Here is a 16,798-nt window from a genome sequence, read left to right on the forward strand (position 1 = left end):
CGGTGACTCAGGCAGGAATGTGCTGGCAGCACTCGGCGTTCCTGTGCCGGTGCCACCGCCCGGGCACTGCCCTGCAGTCACTGACCCCTCACCCACTGCCCCGGTACTGCCCCGGGCATTGCCCCGGTACTGCCCCGCACCCACTGCCCGGGCATTGCCCCGCACCCGCTGCTCCCAGGGAGCTCCCAGTGCACCAGAGGCGGTACCGGGGGGATCCCGAACCAGAGGCGGTACCGGGATCCCGGGCTAAAGGCGGTACCGGAGGATCCCGAACCAGAGACGGTACCGGGGGGGTCCCGGACTAAAGGCGGTACCGGGGGGGGGGTCCCGGACCAGAGGCGGTACCGGGGGGGGTCCCAGATCAAGGGCGGTACCGGGAGGTCCCCGAACCAGAGCCGGTAACCGGGGGGGGTTCCCGTATCAAGGGCGGTACCGGAGGTTTTTCCGAAGCCGAGAAGGCGGTACCGGGGGGGGTCCCGTATCAATGGCGGTACCCGGAGATCCCTGACCCGGCCGGCTCCGCCCCGCCCACGGCGCTGCCGCCGCCCGGTGGCCAAAGGCCGGTACTGCACCTCGGGCTCCGCAACATGCGCAGTGCGGGCCCCCTTTTTTTGCCGCCGTCCGTCACTGCGGGGTTAGTCGGGCCCATGAGCTCTGTGCCGCCGTTACCGTGCACGCGGTTAGCGGCCCTGAGCGCGGCCGGCCGCTGCCTCCCGGTGAGGAAAGTCCGGCCGTGCTGCCCCGCCCGGGCCGGCCCGATGCCCAAGCGCGTAGCGGCGCGCGCGCCTCCCTCGGTCCAAGGCGCTTCTGCTTCCTCTTGTGGTGGGAGCGCGGTACTGCAGGGGCCGCGCGGGGTGGGCGGAACGCGGCGGGGACCCCCGGGATGGGGAGGGGGCGCCCCCAGACCCCTATCCTTGCCCCCACACCCCCCCCAAAACCCCTATCCTGCCCCGACCCCTCATCCTGCCGCCCGGGAATTGGTAGAGCCATGCCCCCAACCCCTCATCCTGCCCCAAACCCCTCCTCCTTCCCCCCGTATGGGAGGGGCGCCCCATACCTCCTTATCCTGCCCCCAGACCCCCATCCTGTACCAGATGGTGAGAAGCCATTCCCCAGAGCCCCTCATCCTGCCCCCGGATGGGGAAGACCTGTGCCCCTCAGACCCGCTCATCCGCCCCCGGGATGGGGAGACCTGTGCCCCCAGCCCCCTCATCCTGCCCCCGGGATGGGGAGACCTGTGCCCCCAGACCCCTCATCCTGTACCCAGGATGGGGAGAGCCATGCCCCCAGACCCCTGATCCTGCCCCGGGGATGGGGCGGGGGCGCCCCCCCAGACCCCTCATCCTGAACCCAGACCCCCAGACCCCTGATCCTGGCCCCTGGGATGGGGAAGAGCGGAGCCCCCAGACTTCCTTATCCTGCCCCAAAACCCCTCATCCTGCCCCAAACCCCTCATCCTGCCCCTGGGATGGGGAAGAGTGGCGCCCCCAGCCCCCTGATCCTGGCCCCCAGACCCCGCATCACCGCCCCCCCAGGCCCAGCAGTGCCCCCAGACCCCCTCAGTTCCCTGCTCAAACCCCACAGCGAGTTTTCCCATGGAATCTCCCCCTCTTTCCCTTCCTGCCCTCCCAGGGCTGGGGCTGCAGTGGAGCAGGGGGGGTTCCTGCTCTGGAGGGCTGAAAAGGAACTTTGGCACTTTCTGCTGGGTTTTTTTCTTTGCTTGTTCCTTTTTTAGGATGCAGATCTCACTTCCCTCAGCAGGGGCAGCTCCCTGAGGATCCCCAGGGATCCTGGAGCCGTGTCAGGGAGGTTTGGGCTGGGTTAGCAGGGAAAGGTTCTTCCCCCTGAGGCTCCCCAGGGCTGCCAGAGCTCCCAGGGTGGGATTTGGGGGTGTCACTGCAGGGTTTGGACTGGGGGATCCCTGGGGGTCCCTCCCAGCTGAGATTCCAGGGTTCTGTGACTCTCCCAAGTGACGGCCCAGCCTCGGGACCCTCAGTGACCCCACGGCTCCAGGGGACCCCCGGCCCCCAGAGGCTCCTGCTGAGCTCCAGCACCCTGCCAGGAGCTGACCTCCATCCTCCACCACCACCACCTCCTCCACCATCACCACCTCCACCTCCTCCACCACCCCCCACCGAATCCAACGCTCCACCACCCCTCCTCCTCCTCGCTCCCACCTCCATCACCACCACCTCCCCCTCTCCACCATCACCCTCGTCCTCACTCCACCCCCACCACCTCCTCCCTCCTCCTCCACCTCCATCACCACAACCACCACACCGACCCTATCCTCCTCCACCAACCACCCAACCCTCAAAACCTCCTCCTCCTCCTCCTCCTCCACCACCTCCATCACCACCTCCTCCACCTTCTCCTCCTCCACCGCCTTTCTCCTTCCTCCTCCTCCACCTTTCCTCACCACCACTCCTCCTCCACCACCACCATCGTCCTCCTCCACCACGCACCACCTCCATCCCCACCCCCCTCTCCTCCTCCCCACCACCACCTCCGCCTCCACCTCGCTCCTCCTCCACCTCCTCCTCCACCACCTCCATACCACCTCCTCCACCTTCTCCTCCTCCACCTCCTGCTCCGCCTTCTCCACCACCTCCACACCACCTCCACACCACCACCACCTCCTCCACCGCCACCACCACCGCACCTCCTCCTCCCCACCTCACTCCACACCATCATACACATCACCTCCTCCATCCCCTCCACCTTCTCTCTCCTCCACCTCTCTCCTCCTTCTCACCACCTCCACCCACCTCCTCCTCTCCCCACCACAACTCCTCACCACCATCACCACCACCACCACCTCCCTCCTCCACCTCCACCTCCTCCTCCACCCCATCAACCACCGTCCACCACCTCCTCCTCCTCCTCCTCCTCCCCCCCGGACAGCATTAATCCCACAGAAGCCGTGTCTAAATTCCCTTTTTTGGTTCAGACAATGAGTGATGGAGAACTCGGAGCCCAGCAGGCCCCCGATCCCCGTGATAGCCCCTGTGGGTGCCCAGGAGCACAGCTTAGGGCTGAGCAGCCCCCCAGGGCCCCACGGGACCACCTAGCTGGAGCAGCTGCCGGACTGCACTGGTGGGCCCTGTGTCCGCAGCATGAACTGTGGCTGGGATGGGCTGGGAGCACCTTAGGTTGGCACTGGAACAGTCTCTTGGGCGCAGTGTTTTGGTTCCCTTGGGAGAGGAGGATGAGGAGGAGAGGATAGAAGAGAGGAGAAAAGGAGGAGGAATAAGAGAAGGAGGAGAAGAAGAGGAGTAAGAAAAGGATGAAGAGAATGAGAAAAGGATAGAGGAGGAAGAAAGAGTCAGTCGCCGAGATCCACCCCGCCGAGCTGCAGCCCCGCCTCGTCTCCTCCTGTCACTTCTGCTCCCGCTTCTCGCCTCGTCTCCTCGCCTTGTCCCTGCTGCTCTCCCCTCGCCCCTCGGCGTCCTCGCTCTTCGTCCGCTCCCTCTCCCCTTCGTCGTTCCTCGCCGGTCCCCCGGCGCCTCGTCTTCTCTCCCTTTTGCTCCCCTTGCGTCGAGCCGCGCCTCCTTCCGCTCCGCCGCGGCCTCGCCGCGACCCCCGAGGGGGCGTCGCCAGCGCCCCGCGCCTCGCCGCGCCCCTGTAGCGCCCCCCGCGTCGCCAGCGCCCCGGCTGCCTCTTCTCCCATGCGTCTGCCGCGCCTCGTCGGTCCTCGCCTTCTCCCCCGCCGTCGCGTCGCCGGCTTCCGAGCCGCGCCCCGCCGGCTGCGTCGCCCTTCTGCCTGCGGGCGGCGCCCCCGGCGGCGGCCCACGCGAGAAAGGAAGAGGAGGAGGATTTTCCTGACCAAACTCCTCCCATGGCTTCCCTTTGCCGCGTGGATCAGGAAAAATCCGGGAGTGCAGGAGTGGCAGTGGGGAGGGGGAGGAGGCAGGGAGGGGTGAGGTGGGCACCTGCAAGTGTCACCCTGGTCCCCTCGGGGGGGTGGCAGAGGGGACACAGAGGGGGCGGCAGCAGCCACGGCCACTCCTGGGAAGGGAATCCGGGAATCCCCGGGATGGGAGGATCCAGGAGTGGGAGGATCCCGGGATGGGAGGATCCCGGGGTTGGAGGGGAGGATCCCGGGGGTCTCCCGGGGTCCAGCCCCCTCAGTTGATGGGCTCGTACTCCGAGTAGCGTCTCCTCTGTGCCAGCAGCAGCAGGCAGCTGCCCAGCAGCAGCATGGCCAGCGGGGTGCCCAGCGCCACGGCCGTGATGGAGATCACCAGGGGTGAGAAGGTGTCCCTGGGGGGCTCCCCGAAGCCCAGCAGCACCGACCTGCGGGGGTGGCACAGATCAGGACAGGGTGGGCTCTGTGCCACGGGCTTGCCCTCCTCAGAGGGTCAGGCCAGGGTGAGGCTGCTCAAGGATTGCTGGAGGAGTGCAGGGAAACTCTGACTTGGGGATGGAGACTGACCAGGGAAAGCCTCTGAAACCCTGCCAGTCCCCACACTGCCCATGGGGAGTGCCCAGGAACATCCCCTCAAATCCTTCAGCACATCTTTGGTGACCAGGAACATCCCCTCAAATCCTTCAGCACATCTTTGGTGACCAGGAACATCCCCTCAAATCCTTCAGCACATTTTGAGTGACCAGGAACATCCCCTCAAATCCTTCAGCACATCTTTAGTGACCAGGAACATCCCCTCAAATCCTTCAGCACATCTTTAGTGACCAGGAACATCCCCTCAAATCCTTCAGCACATCTCTTTGGTGACCAGGAACATCCTCTCAGAGCCCTCTGCACCAGCAGCACTCCCTGAGACCCCCGAGAACCCCCTCACTGACCAGCTGAGGATACCGAGACCCCCCTCACTGACCACTGACCAAAATCCCTCACTCCCCAGCAGAGGGACCCCCAGACCCCCTCACTGAGGATCCCCAGACCCCCCCCAATGACCAGCTGAGGTCCCCCAGACCCCCTCACTGAGGACCCCCAGACCCCCTCACTGTCCAGCTGAGGTCCCCCCAGACCCCCTGACTCACCACCCGAGGCACCCCCAGACCCCCCTCACTGAGTATACCCAGACACCCTCACTGAGGACTCCCAGACCCCCTCAGTCACCACCTGAGGCACCCTCAGACCCCCCTCACTGAGGTATCCCCAGACCCTCCGACTCACCAGCTGAGGGATCCCCCAGACCCCCTCCTGAGGGACCCCCCAGAGCCCCAGACCCCCTCCCTGAGGACCCCCCAGAGCCCCAGACCCCCTCCCTGAGGACCCCCAGCCCCCCGACTCACCAGCTGAGGGTCCCCCCAGACCCTCTCCCTGAGGTCCCCCCCCAGACCCCCTCACTCCCCTCCCTGTGTACCCCCACCCCCCCAGACTCACCAGCTGAGGTACCTCCTCTCCTGGTACACGTGTCCCTCCTCGCCCCCGAAGGTGACATTGAGGACGCTGGCCGTGCTGGTGGCCAGGCTGTCCCCAAAGAAGGCCCTGAGCACGGGGGGGGTCCCGGGGGGGGTCCCGCTGGCCACGTGCAGCCCCCCGGCCCTGCAGCCGATCCCGTCCTCGCGCCGCGGGCTGGGAGAGCCGTAGGCGGCCGCCTTCCACTGCAGGAAGGAGAGCGGGGAGCTGCTGTTGGGGGGCTCTGCCTGCAGGGACAGCACCTGCGGGGATGGACAGACAGGCAGACAGACAGGAGTGTCAGCCGCCTTTCACTGCAGGGACAGCACCTGCACAGACAGACAGACAGACAGACAGACAGGAGTGTCAGCCGCCTTTCACTGCAGGGACAGCACCTGCGGGACGGACAGACAGACAGACAGCAGTGTCAGCTGCCTTTCCACTGCAGGGACAGCACCTGCGGGGGGATGGACAGACAGGCAGACAGACAGGAGTGTCAGCCGCCTTCCACTGCAGGAAGGAGAGCGGGGAGCTGCTGTTGGGGGGCTCTGCCTGCAGGGACAGCACCTGCGGGATGGACAGACAGGCAGACAGACAGACAGCAGTGTCAGCCGCCTTCCACTGCAGGGACAGCACCTGCACAGACAGACAGACAGACAGACAGACAGACAGACAGGAGTGTCAGCCGCCTTCCACTGCAGGGACAGCACCTGGGGGATGGACAGACAGACACACAGACAGGAGTGTCAGCCGCCTGCCACTGCAGGAAGGAGAGCGGGGAGCTGCTGTTGGGGGGCTCTGCCTGCAGGGACAGCACCTGGGGGATGGACAGACAGACAGGAGTGTCAGCTGCCTTTCACTGCAGGGACAGCACCTGGGGGATGGACAGACAGCTGGAACCGGGACCGCTCCGGCCACACCAGAGTGATTAATGGCTCCGTTAATTACCCGAGCTCACCTGGAAGACGCTGGGTGTGTACTCGTCGTCGATGGAGCTGCGGGCCCGGAGGTGCCGTGCCGCCCCCGGTGGCTCCAGCGTGGCCAGCTGCAGGCGGAACCGGGAGCCGCTCCCGCGCGGGGCCACCCCGGCCACGATGAACTGGAGCTGCGAGCTGCCCGGAGTGTGCTGCAGGCTGGGCAGCGGCACCGCACGGCCGCTGGACTCGTAGGCTGTCACCTGAGGGGACACGCGACACGGGGACAGTGAGGGACAGTGAGGGACAGCGAGGGGCAGAGGGAGAGCGAAGGACACGGGGACAGCGGGACAGTGAAGGACAGAGGGACACAGGGACAGCAAGGGACAGTGAAGGACAGAGGGACAGCGAGGGACACGGGGACAGGGGGACAGTGAGGGACAGAGGGGGACACAGGGTGCAGGGACAGCGAGGGACAGCAATGGGGACAGAGGGACAGCGAGGGACATGGGGCAGAGGGAGAGTGAGGGACAGAGGGACAGCGAGGGACACAGGGCACGGGGACAGCGACGGACAGCGAGGGACAGTGAGGGACAGCGAGGGACATGGGGACAGCAATGGACACGGGGACAGGGGGACAGAGAGGGACAGAGGGACAGTGAGGGACAGAGATGAACACGGGGCACAGGGACAGTGAGGGACACGGGGCACAGGGACAGGGAGGGACAGAGGGACAGCAGGGGACAGCAGGGGTCAGGGGGACATGTGAGGACATGGGACAGAGGAACAGAGGGACAGCAAGGGACAGAGGGACAGCGAGGGACACAGGGCACAGGGACAGCAGGGGTCAGGGGGGACATGGGACAGAGGAACAGCAAGGGACAGAGGGACAGTGAGGGACGGTGAGGGACGGGTCAGAGGGACAGTGCCTGCCACCTGGACCAGTTCACTTCCCCCTGGCCATGTCCCCTGCCCCCCTGGCCATGTCCCCTGCCCCCTGGACGTGACCCTGGACATGTCCCATGACCCTTGGTCAAGTCCTCTTCCTCCTGGACATGCCCTGTGCCCTGCCCGTGTCCCCTACCCCTTGGATGTGCCCTGTGCTCCCTGGATGTGCCCCCTGGACGTGCCCCATGACCCTTGGACAAGTCCTCTTCCTCCTGGCCGTGCCCCCCGTCCCCTGGCCGTGCCCCCTGCCCGCTGCCATACCCGGAATGCCAGGCTGCCGTTGGCGAAGGCTCCGCCGGGGTCGGTGGCCGGGACCCCCCTGAGCTCGGCCGTCAGCGCCGTGTGGTTCAGGGTGTGGTTGAGGCTGTCCCAGGAGAACTCGGACAGGTCATAGGTGGGGTAGAAGAGCTCCTCCGAAGGTTTGGCCTCGCTGAACTCGAAGAGCTGCAGGGAAAGGAGGGGAGAGGGGCTGGGAGATGGTGCTGTGATCCAGGGGACGGGGCAGAGCTCAGCCCCGGGATGGGAATGGGAATGGAGGGGATTTCCCTGGAGCTGGGAAGCCGCCCAGGGACCCTCTGCAGACCCCATGGAGCAGCCCCATGCCAGCAGTACCTTGGTGAAGACCACGGCCGTGGAATAGAGCACGCTGTCGGGAGGGTCGATCCAGATGGCCCCAGCAGGGCTGGGTGACAGTAGCTGGGTCCAGTTGACCCTCAGGGCACTGTTGGGGCTCCGTGTGGCCACCAGGAGCACGGAAGGGGCCCCGATGCTGCTCCACACGTAGTGCAGGCTGTCCTCAGGCCCCACCGCCCGCACGTGCAGCAGGTTCACAGAGGAGCTGTTCCAGCCAGGGTTGTACTCCATGGACACCTGCAGGGCAGGGACAGGGCTGGGGGTGGCTCTGAGCCCGGCAGGACATCCCCAGCGTGCAGGGAGGGTGGGACATTGCCTGGGATCCCGTGACTCTGCAGCCCTGGTGTTGCTCAACACGCTCGGTCAGCATTTCACAACTTTGAGCTGCTTCCCATCCTCATGGCCTTTCCCTTCCTACAGACCCTTCCCTTCCTACAGCCCCTTCCCTTCCTACAGCCCCTTCCCATCCTCATGGCCTTTCCCTTCCTAAAGACCCTTCCCCTCCACAGCCCCTTCCCTTCCTGCAGACCCTTCCCATCCTACAGCCCCTTCCATCCTCATGGTCCTTCCCATCCTCATGGTCCTTCTGTTCCACAGCCCTTCCCTCCTCATGGCCTTCCTTCCTAAAGACCCTTCCCCTCCTACAGCCCCTTCCCCTCCACAGCCCCTTCCCATCCTAATGGCTCCTCTGTCCCACAGCCCCATCCCATCCCATCCCATCCCATCCCATCCCATCCCATCCCATCCCATCCCCACTGGATTAGGACAAAGGAGAGACGAGGGACAGACACGGGTGGCCCTGGGACAGGTCACTGCAGGACACCCAGGACAAGGGGAGGGCTGGTTCAGCTCCAGCCCCACTGGGAGCCCCTTCTCCCCCCCAAACCCCGCAAGGCTGGGCCCCAGCGGGTCCAGCCCAGCCCCTGCTCCGGACAGGATCCTTCGAGAACAGAAACCATCCCAAAAGTTTCTATCCCAAAAGTTTCTACCCCAGAAGTTTCCCTTCACCACGAGCTGAACTTCTGAACGCTGCGGGTGGCACAGCTGCCCTGGGGGGAGCCCGGAGTGTCCCACCCCAACCCACCTGGATGTCCCCGGGTGGGTGACCCCGGTGTCCCGGCACTCCGAGATCCCAGGAGGGGACACAAGGGGGTCTCAGCCACCGCCGCAAGGCGGGAGGAGCTCCGAGCTCCGCACCCGGCCCCCCAGCCCCGGTACCTGCGGTACCCCCGGTGCCGGTAGCCCCGAGCCCCGCTCACCTTCCGGCTCCGCTCGGCCCCGGCCGCCGCCAGCAGCGCCAGCAGCGCCAGCCCCGCAGCGGCGGCCATGGCGCCACCGGCCCCGGCCACGGCACCGCCCCGGAACGGCCCCGGGACCGCCCCGGAACCGCCCGCGAACCGCCCTGGAACGGCCCCGGAACCGCCCGCGAACCGCCCTGGAACGGCCCCGGTACCGCCCGCGGACAGCCCAGGTACCGCCTCGGGAACCGCCCTGGAACGGCCCAGGGACAGCCCCGGGGACCGCCCCGGAACCGCCCCGGAACCGCTCCGGAACCGCCCGCTAACCGCCCCGGTACCGCCCAGGGACAGCCCTGGGACCGCCCCGGGACCGCCCGCGAACCGCCCCGGTACTGCCCACGAACCGCCCCGGGAACCGCCCTGGAACGGCCCCGGAACGGCCCAGGGACCGCCCCGGGACCGCCCGCGAACCGCCCCGGTACTGCCCACGAACCGCCCTAGGACCGCCCGGGGACCGCCCCGGTACCGCCCCGCGCGGTCGAGGAGCCCTTGGCAGCGCCGCTGGGCGCGGGATGCGGATGGCGACCGGAACCGCTCGGGGTTTGCCGCTCTGCTTCTGCCCCCGTGTGCGCTGAAACCCTTCCGGACCCCAGGGCGGCAGAGAACCCCCCCCCTCCAATATCCATCATGCTGTGGAGTGGGGACCCCCACTCCTTCATCAGCCCATCCAGCAGAGACCCCCATCTCCCTGCCCAGGGCACCTGAGACCCCCATCCCGTGGGGACCCCCACTCCATCATCCCATCCAGCAGAGACCCCCACAAGCAGGACAAGGCAGACCCCACTTCCTTCACCTCGTGGAGCTTTGGGGTCTCTGAGGCCTCACCCTTGGCCTCTGGAGACCCTCAGAGACCCCCACCCTCAGCAGAGACCCCCAGGAGGGCACTGGAGACCCCCTCCCTCCTTCACAGTCCCATACAAGGAAAACTCCCTCCCCCCCATCCCCCAGGGCTCCAGAGACCCCAACATCCAGAGACCCCCCCCTACCTTCACTGCCCCACACTTTGGAGACCCCCAAACCCCTGAGAGACCCCACCTCCATCCCCCAGGACACCAAAGACCCCTCCATCCCAATCCCTGCTGGATCCAGAGTGCTCAGAGCTCCCAGCCCAGGAGATTTTGGAGCCCCCACCATGAACAATCAGCCAAAAATGATAAATTTATTTAGGGATAAACCTGAACCCCAAACCCTTTAAGGACAAACCTGAACCCCAAACCCTGGGAGCTCCTGGGGGTGCTCAGAGCCTCAAACCCGGGGGGTTTGTTACCCCCCACCATGAAACAATCAGCCAAAACTGATTAATTTATTAGGGACAAACCTGAACCCCAAACCCTGGGAGCTCCTGGGGGTGCTCAGAGCCCCCAGCCTGGGGGGTTTTGGAGCCCCCACCATGAACAATCAGCCAAAAATGATTAATTTAGGGACAAACCTGAACCCCAAATCCTGGGAGCTCCTGGGGTTGCCCAGAGCCCCAAACCTGGGAGGTTTTGGAGCCCCCACCATGAACAATCAGCCAAAAATGATAAATTTATTTAGGGATAAACCTGAACCCCAAATCCTGGGAGCTCCTGGGGGTGCCCAACTCCTCCTCCCCCCAATCCCTGCTGGATCCAGGGTGCTCAGAGCCTCAAACCCGGGGGTTTTGTACCCCCCACCATGAACAATCAGCCAAAAATGATAAATTTATTTAGGGATAAACCTGAACCCCAAATCCTGGGAGCTCCTGGGGGTGCCCAACTCCTCCTCCAACCCAATCCCTGCTGGATCCAGGGTGGCTCTGGGAATCCACAAAGGTGAACAATTCCTCGAGGATCAGGGGCACAAACTGTCCCCTGATGTCACAGCCCCTGGTTGGGGTGGCTGGTGAACGAGGGGGAAGCAGAGGTGTCCAACCTGAAATAAAACCCAAATTTTATTTTATTGCTCATGGGGCAGGAGGAACAGAACTCCTGGGAAAGGAGGATCCATGGGAGAATTCCACCATGTTTTGCTGATTTTAGGGACATCAGGGGAACATCCCAGAGTTTTCCTTGGTTCTGGGGATGTCAAACAAGCATCCCATTGGTTCTGTTTGGTTTAGGATTGCCAGGGGAGCATTTCACCATTTTTGGCAGTTCTGGGGTTGCCATGGGATCATCCCACTGGTTTTAGGGTTGCCATGGTAGAATTCCACCATTTTTGTCAGTTCTAGAATTCCCAGAGGAACATTCCACCATTTCTAGGGTTGCCATGGGATCATCTCACTGGTTTTGTTTGTTTTAGGGTTGCCATGGTCAAATTCCACCCTTTTTCCAGTTCTGGAGTTGCCAGAGGGACATTCCACCTTTTTTTTTGGTTCTAGGATTTCCAGTGGAGCATTCCACTGTTTCTGCTGGCTCTAGGGTTGCCAGAGGAGAATTCCACCTTTTTTTTGTCAGTTCTAGGATTTCCAGAGGAGCATTCCAACATTTTTGTTGGCTCCAGGATTCCCAGAGGAACATTCCACCATTTCTAGGGTTGCCATGGGATCATTCCATTGTTTCTGTTGGTTCTAGGGTTGCCATGGGATCATCTCACTGGTTTTATTTGTTTTAGGGTTGCCATGGCAGAATTCCACCCTTTTTTTCCAGTTCTGGAGTTGCCAGGAGCATTCCGCTTGTTTGTTGGGTTCTAGGGATTTCACAGGAGCATTCCACCATTTTTGTTGGTTCTAGGATTCCAGCAGGACATTCACCATTTCGGGTGCAGGGATCCAGAGGACATTCAGCTTTTGTGGTCTAGGATTCAGAGGAGCATTCACCATTTTGTGGTTGGGATACCACAGGACATCCACATTGTGGCCAGTTTCCAGAGGAAATCACATTTCTAGGGTTGCCATGGGATCATCTCACTGGTTTTGTTTGTTTTAGGGTTGCCATGGTCAAATTCCACCCTTTTTCCAGTTCTGGAGTTGCCAGAGGGACATTCCACCTTTTTTTTTGGTTCTAGGATTTCCAGTGGAGCATTCCACTGTTTCTGCTGGCTCTAGGGTTGCCAGAGGAGAATTCCACCTTTTTTTTGTCAGTTCTAGGGTCACCACAGGACCATTCCAACATTTCTGTTGGCTCCAGGATTTCCAGAGGAACATTCCACCATTTCTAGGGTTGCCATGGGATCATCTCACTGGTTTTATTTGTTTTGGTGTTGCCATGGCAGAATTCCACCCTTTTTTCCAGTTCTGGAGTTGCCAGAGGGACATTCCACCTTTTTTTTTGGTTCTAGGATTTCCAGGGGATCATTCCACTTTTTTTGTTGTTTCTAGAGATACCAGAGGAGAATTCCACCTTTTTTTTTTTCAGTTCTAGGATTTCCAGAGGAGCATTCCACCATTTCTAGGGTTGCCATGGGATTATCCCACTGGTTTTGTTTGTTTTAGTGTTGCCATGGTCAAATTCCACCCTTTTTCCAGTTCTGGAGTTGCCAGAGGGACATTCCACCTTTTTGTCAGTTCTAGGATTTCCAGTGGAGCATTCCACTGTTTCTGCTGGCTCTAGGGTTGCCAGAGGAGAATTCCACCTTTTTTTTGTCAGTTCTAGGATCACCACAGGACCATTCCACCATTTCTGTTGGCTCCAGGATTTCCAGAGGAACATTCCACCATTTCTAGGGTTGCCATGGGATCATCTCACTGGTTTTGTTTGTTTTGGTGTTGCCATGGCAGAATTCCACCCTTTTTTTCCAGTTCTGGAGTTGCCAGAGGGACATTCCACCCTTTTTGTTGGTTCTAGGACATGTGGGGTTAAAGCAACTGCTTGGAGGAGAAACCAAAGGGAAGGAGGGAAGGGGGAGGTGATGGAGGAGAAATGCCTGGAGAAGGGAGCACAGGGATGTTACATCCATCAGCTGTGCCAGGAAAAGTCATTCCCTCCCCATGCAAACCCTCAGGGGTGTTACAAATGTAAGGGGTCAGGACCTGGGAGGGGAATGGCACTAAGAGAAAAGAGACACCTGCCTGGAGATCCAGGAGATGATTTCTGGGGGAAATGGCACTAAGAGAAAAGAGACACCTGCCTGGAGATCCAGGAGATGATTTCTGGGGGAAATGGCACTAAAAGAAAAGAGACACCTGCCTGGAGATCCTGGAGATGATGTCTGGGGGGAAATGTCCCTAAAAGAAAAGAGACACCTGCCTGGAGATCCTGGAGATGATGTCTGGGGGAAAATGTCCCTAAAAGAAAAGAGACACCTGCCTGGAGATCCTGGAGATTAACTCTCGGGGAAAAGTCCCTAAAAGAAAAGAGACACCTTCCTGGAGATCCTGGAGATCATCTCTGGGGGGGAAATGACACTCAAAGAAAAGAGACACCTGCCTGGAGATCCTGGAGATGATGTCTGGGGGGAAATGGCACTAAAAGACAAGAGACACCTGCCTAGAGATCATCTCTGGGGGGAATGGCATTAAAAGGAAAGAGACTGGAGATCCTGGAGATGATGTCTGAGAGGAAATGTCCCTAAAGACAAGAGACATCTGCCTGGAGATCCTGGAGATCATTTCTGGGGGGAAATGACACTCAAAGAAAAGAGACACCTGCCTGGAGATCCTGGAGATGATCTCTGGGGGGAATGGCACTAAATAATAGAGACACCTTCCTGGAGATCCTGGAGATGATGTCTGGGGGGAAATGTCCCTAAAAGAAAAGAGACATCTGCCTGGAGATCCTGGAGATCATTTCTGAGGAGAAATGTCCCTAAAAGAAAAGAGACACCTGCCTGGAGATCCTGGAGATGATGTCTGGGGGGGAAATGTCCCTAAAAGACAAGAGACACCTGCCTGGAGATCCTGGAGATCATTTCTGGGGGGAATATCCCTAAAAGAAAAGAGACATCTGCCTGGAGATCCTGGAGATCATCTCTGGGGGGGAAATGTCCCTAAAAGACAAGAGACACCTGCCTGGAGATCCTGGAGATGATGTCTGGGGGGAAATGTCCCTAAAAGACAAGAGACACCTGCCTGGAGATCCTGGAGATGATGTCTGAGGGGAAATGTCCCTAAAAGACAAGAGACACCTGCCTGGAGATCCTGGAGATGATGTCTGGGGGAAAATGTCCCTAAAAGAAAAGAGACACCTGCCTGGAGATCCTGGAGATGATGTCTGGGGGGAAATGTCCCTAAAAGAAAAGAGACACCTGCCTGGAGATCATCTCTGCCGGGACTCGAACCCGGAACCTCTGGATTAGAAGTCCAGCGCGCTCGTCCATTGCGCCACAGAGACCTCACCGTGAGGGGAGCGTCGGCTCCAGAACTGAAAAATCCACAGCACCCGCAGGGTCCGGTGCCCATCCACACCTCCCTGGCACAGCAGCACCTCCAGAGTCCCCTCTCTGCTCAGGGACAGGCAGGAATAATCCCAGGGATGATCCATCTCTCGCTCTCGGCAGCAGAGATGCAGCAAAAAGCTGGATGCAGGCTGGTATCCGCCTCTCTGGCAACCTTTCCGCAGCATCCCCGGCGCTCTGGGCAGAGCTAAATCCTGGAGCAGAGCTCCTCGCTGCAGCTCAGCAGCATCACAGCATCCTCCTGGCTGCAGAAGGCAAGGGATAAAGATGAAAGAGGATTTAGCTCAGCGGTGAGGGGAGCTCGGCTTGTCGGGGTGAAAAAAGGGCGAGAACTTGAGGTTTGAGCAGAGGAGTGAAAGGGAAAGCAGCTACCGTGGGTTTCCTTTCAGCGAGCTGTCAATCAGGGGTTTAATGAAGAAACATTTGTGCCTCTTCTGTAGGGGGAAAAAAAAAATGAAGGCAGATGTCAAAACAACAGGAAAGGTCCATTTACAGCCACTGACCTATTAACAATGGATCAAACTCTGGCACGAAGTCGTCGCAGGGAATTCGGAATCCCTGAAAGGAACGAATTTCAGGCTGGGAACAGCACATTTGGAATGCCTGAATGGAACAGATTTCAGGCTGTTGTTCTCTCCCAAATACAACCTCCATCCCTTGAAAGGGGAGATGTTAAATGCAATCCCAGAGGAGGAATTCCCTGACTCAGAGAGGTTTTACCTTGAGGTCAGTGTGACCTGAAGATCGGGCAGTTCTTCCTGGTGGAGAGCGGCCCAGAGCAGGAATAAAAAGGAGATTAATTCCCTCAGAATCGAGAAAAAACCCCCCCAATTCCCTTGAAAGGAGAGATATTAAGTGTAATCCCAGAGGAGGAATTCCCTGACTCAGAGAGGTTTTGCCTCCAGGTCAGTGTGACCTGAAGGTCCAAGCTCAGGCAGCTCTTCCTGGTGGAGAACAGCCCAGAGCAGGAATAAAAAGGAGATTAATTCCCTCAGAATCGAGGATAAAACCCCCCCAATTCCCTTGAAAGGAGAGATATTAAGTGTAATCCCAGAGGAGGAATTCCCTGACTCAGGGAGGTTTTGCCTCCAGGTCAGTGTGGTCTGAAGCTGGGGCAGCTCTTCTGGTGGAGAATGGCCCAGAGCAGGAATAAAAAGGAGATTCACCCCGCAGTGGAACCAGGACCTCAAAATTGAGGATAAACCCCCCAATTCCCATGAAAGGGGAGTTTTTAAGTGCAATCCCAGAGGAGGAATTCCCTGACTCAGGGAGGTTTTCTCCAGTGTGATCACACTGGCACCTGGAGAAAACTCCAAAGTCTAGGAAACACCCATCTGCAGGGTGACCAAAGGCTGTGGTTAAAAATGTCATAGAAAAAAAAAAAAAACCCAAATCTTAGACAAAGGCAAAAAAAAGCTCTGAAGGATGAGCAAAATTTCCCACAGCCCTGGGAGGCTGTGTGCTCCTCCTGGGGGATGAAGACACCAGGATCCAATGTCATTTTGGGAGGCTGCACCTCAAGAGTGCCTGCTTTGAAGTCAGCAGCAAGCAGAAAATCTGGAGATGATTAATGAAATGGCAGAAACTCTCAGAAGAATGATTGTGGCTCGCTGGGGTTGAAGGAATTCCTCCTGCCTGGAGCTCCTCCTCAGCTCTAACTGCACCAAACCCAGCAAAGGAGCTGGGTTTGAGGAGTTTGAGCTGATGAAAATGCCACATTTCTGTCAGGAAAAGTGTGGGGAGAAGCAGGGGCTGCAGAGCAGCACCAGAGCCTCATCCTCATCCTCATCTTCATCCCAACACGCAGCTCTGGAGGTCTGGAGGCACCTGCCAGGTGTTTCTGTACCTTCAACAACTCTTCAGTCTTTCCTGAGCTCCCAAGTGAACTCGGAGCTGTGACAAATTTGGGCCAAAAATCCCTTTACACCTGTGAGATGCTGCAGACTCTCCTTACCATAGGTATATTCCTATTTTTTCTTACATTTCTAATGAGCCACGAGCAAGATGAAGTGGCCCAGGGTGAGCCCAGAGAATTTACCACCTCATAAACAGCTGGGAAAGGCCTTTGGGAAGAGAAAATTCTGAGCAGTTTGGTGACTGATGGAGGTTTCAGATCCATGTCACCTAAAGTTGCTCCAGGGCAGCATCACCAGTGCTGGGAGATCCAGAAATCCTGTGTACACTGAAAGAAACAGCAACAGAAAATCCCTACAGAAAATCCCTACAGGAAAACCCTACAGAAAATTCCTACAGAAAATCCCTAGAGAAAAACCCTACAGAAATCCCTACAGAAAATTCTTACAGAAATCCCTAAAAAAGTCCCTAGAGAAAATCCCTAGAGAAAA

The 16,798-nt window shown here is 59.7% G+C and overlaps 1 protein-coding gene, 1 long non-coding RNA gene and 1 other non-coding gene across 34 annotated transcripts; all 3 read right to left on the reverse strand.

Moving 5' to 3' along the window:
• Window positions 1-3,804: 3,804 nt before the first annotated feature.
• GLMP (glycosylated lysosomal membrane protein) lies at window positions 3,805-9,268 on the reverse strand. 3 transcript variants are annotated; one of them, XM_050984308.1, is made up of 7 exons: window positions 9,120-9,268; window positions 7,840-8,097; window positions 7,489-7,671; window positions 6,324-6,542; window positions 5,933-6,001; window positions 5,351-5,628; window positions 3,805-4,296 (listed from the first exon to the last, which is right to left on the reverse strand). In XM_050984308.1, exons 1-7 carry the CDS (start codon window positions 9,186-9,188, stop codon window positions 4,128-4,130), a joined length of 1,245 nt encoding a protein of 414 aa, XP_050840265.1. In that variant the 5' UTR covers window positions 9,189-9,268; the 3' UTR covers window positions 3,805-4,127. The 3 variants fall into 3 exon arrangements, with proteins under 3 accessions (XP_050840265.1, XP_050840266.1, XP_050840267.1); XM_050984310.1 differs by lacking the exon at window positions 3,805-4,296 and adding an exon at window positions 4,303-4,777; XM_050984309.1 differs by lacking the exon at window positions 5,933-6,001.
• Window positions 9,269-10,318: 1,050 nt separating this feature from the next.
• Window positions 10,319-16,792, reverse strand: LOC115484605 (uncharacterized). Of its 30 annotated transcripts, XR_007779615.1 has the most exons (8): window positions 14,304-16,792; window positions 14,184-14,243; window positions 14,064-14,123; window positions 13,944-14,002; window positions 13,303-13,644; window positions 12,069-13,242; window positions 10,477-11,755; window positions 10,319-10,333 (listed from the first exon to the last, which is right to left on the reverse strand). It is a non-coding gene; the product is annotated as an uncharacterized LOC115484605 (long non-coding RNA). The 30 variants fall into 30 exon arrangements; XR_007779616.1 differs by lacking the exon at window positions 14,064-14,123; XR_007779607.1 differs by having other exon boundaries at window positions 14,064-14,243.
• Window positions 14,316-14,389, reverse strand: TRNAR-UCU (transfer RNA arginine (anticodon UCU)). Its single transcript has one exon. It is a non-coding gene; the product is annotated as a tRNA-Arg (tRNA).
• Window positions 16,793-16,798: the final 6 nt, after the last annotated feature.

Source organism: Serinus canaria, chromosome 25, assembly GCF_022539315.1.
Source record: "Serinus canaria isolate serCan28SL12 chromosome 25, serCan2020, whole genome shotgun sequence".
Taxonomy (NCBI): Eukaryota; Metazoa; Chordata; class Aves; order Passeriformes; family Fringillidae; genus Serinus; species Serinus canaria.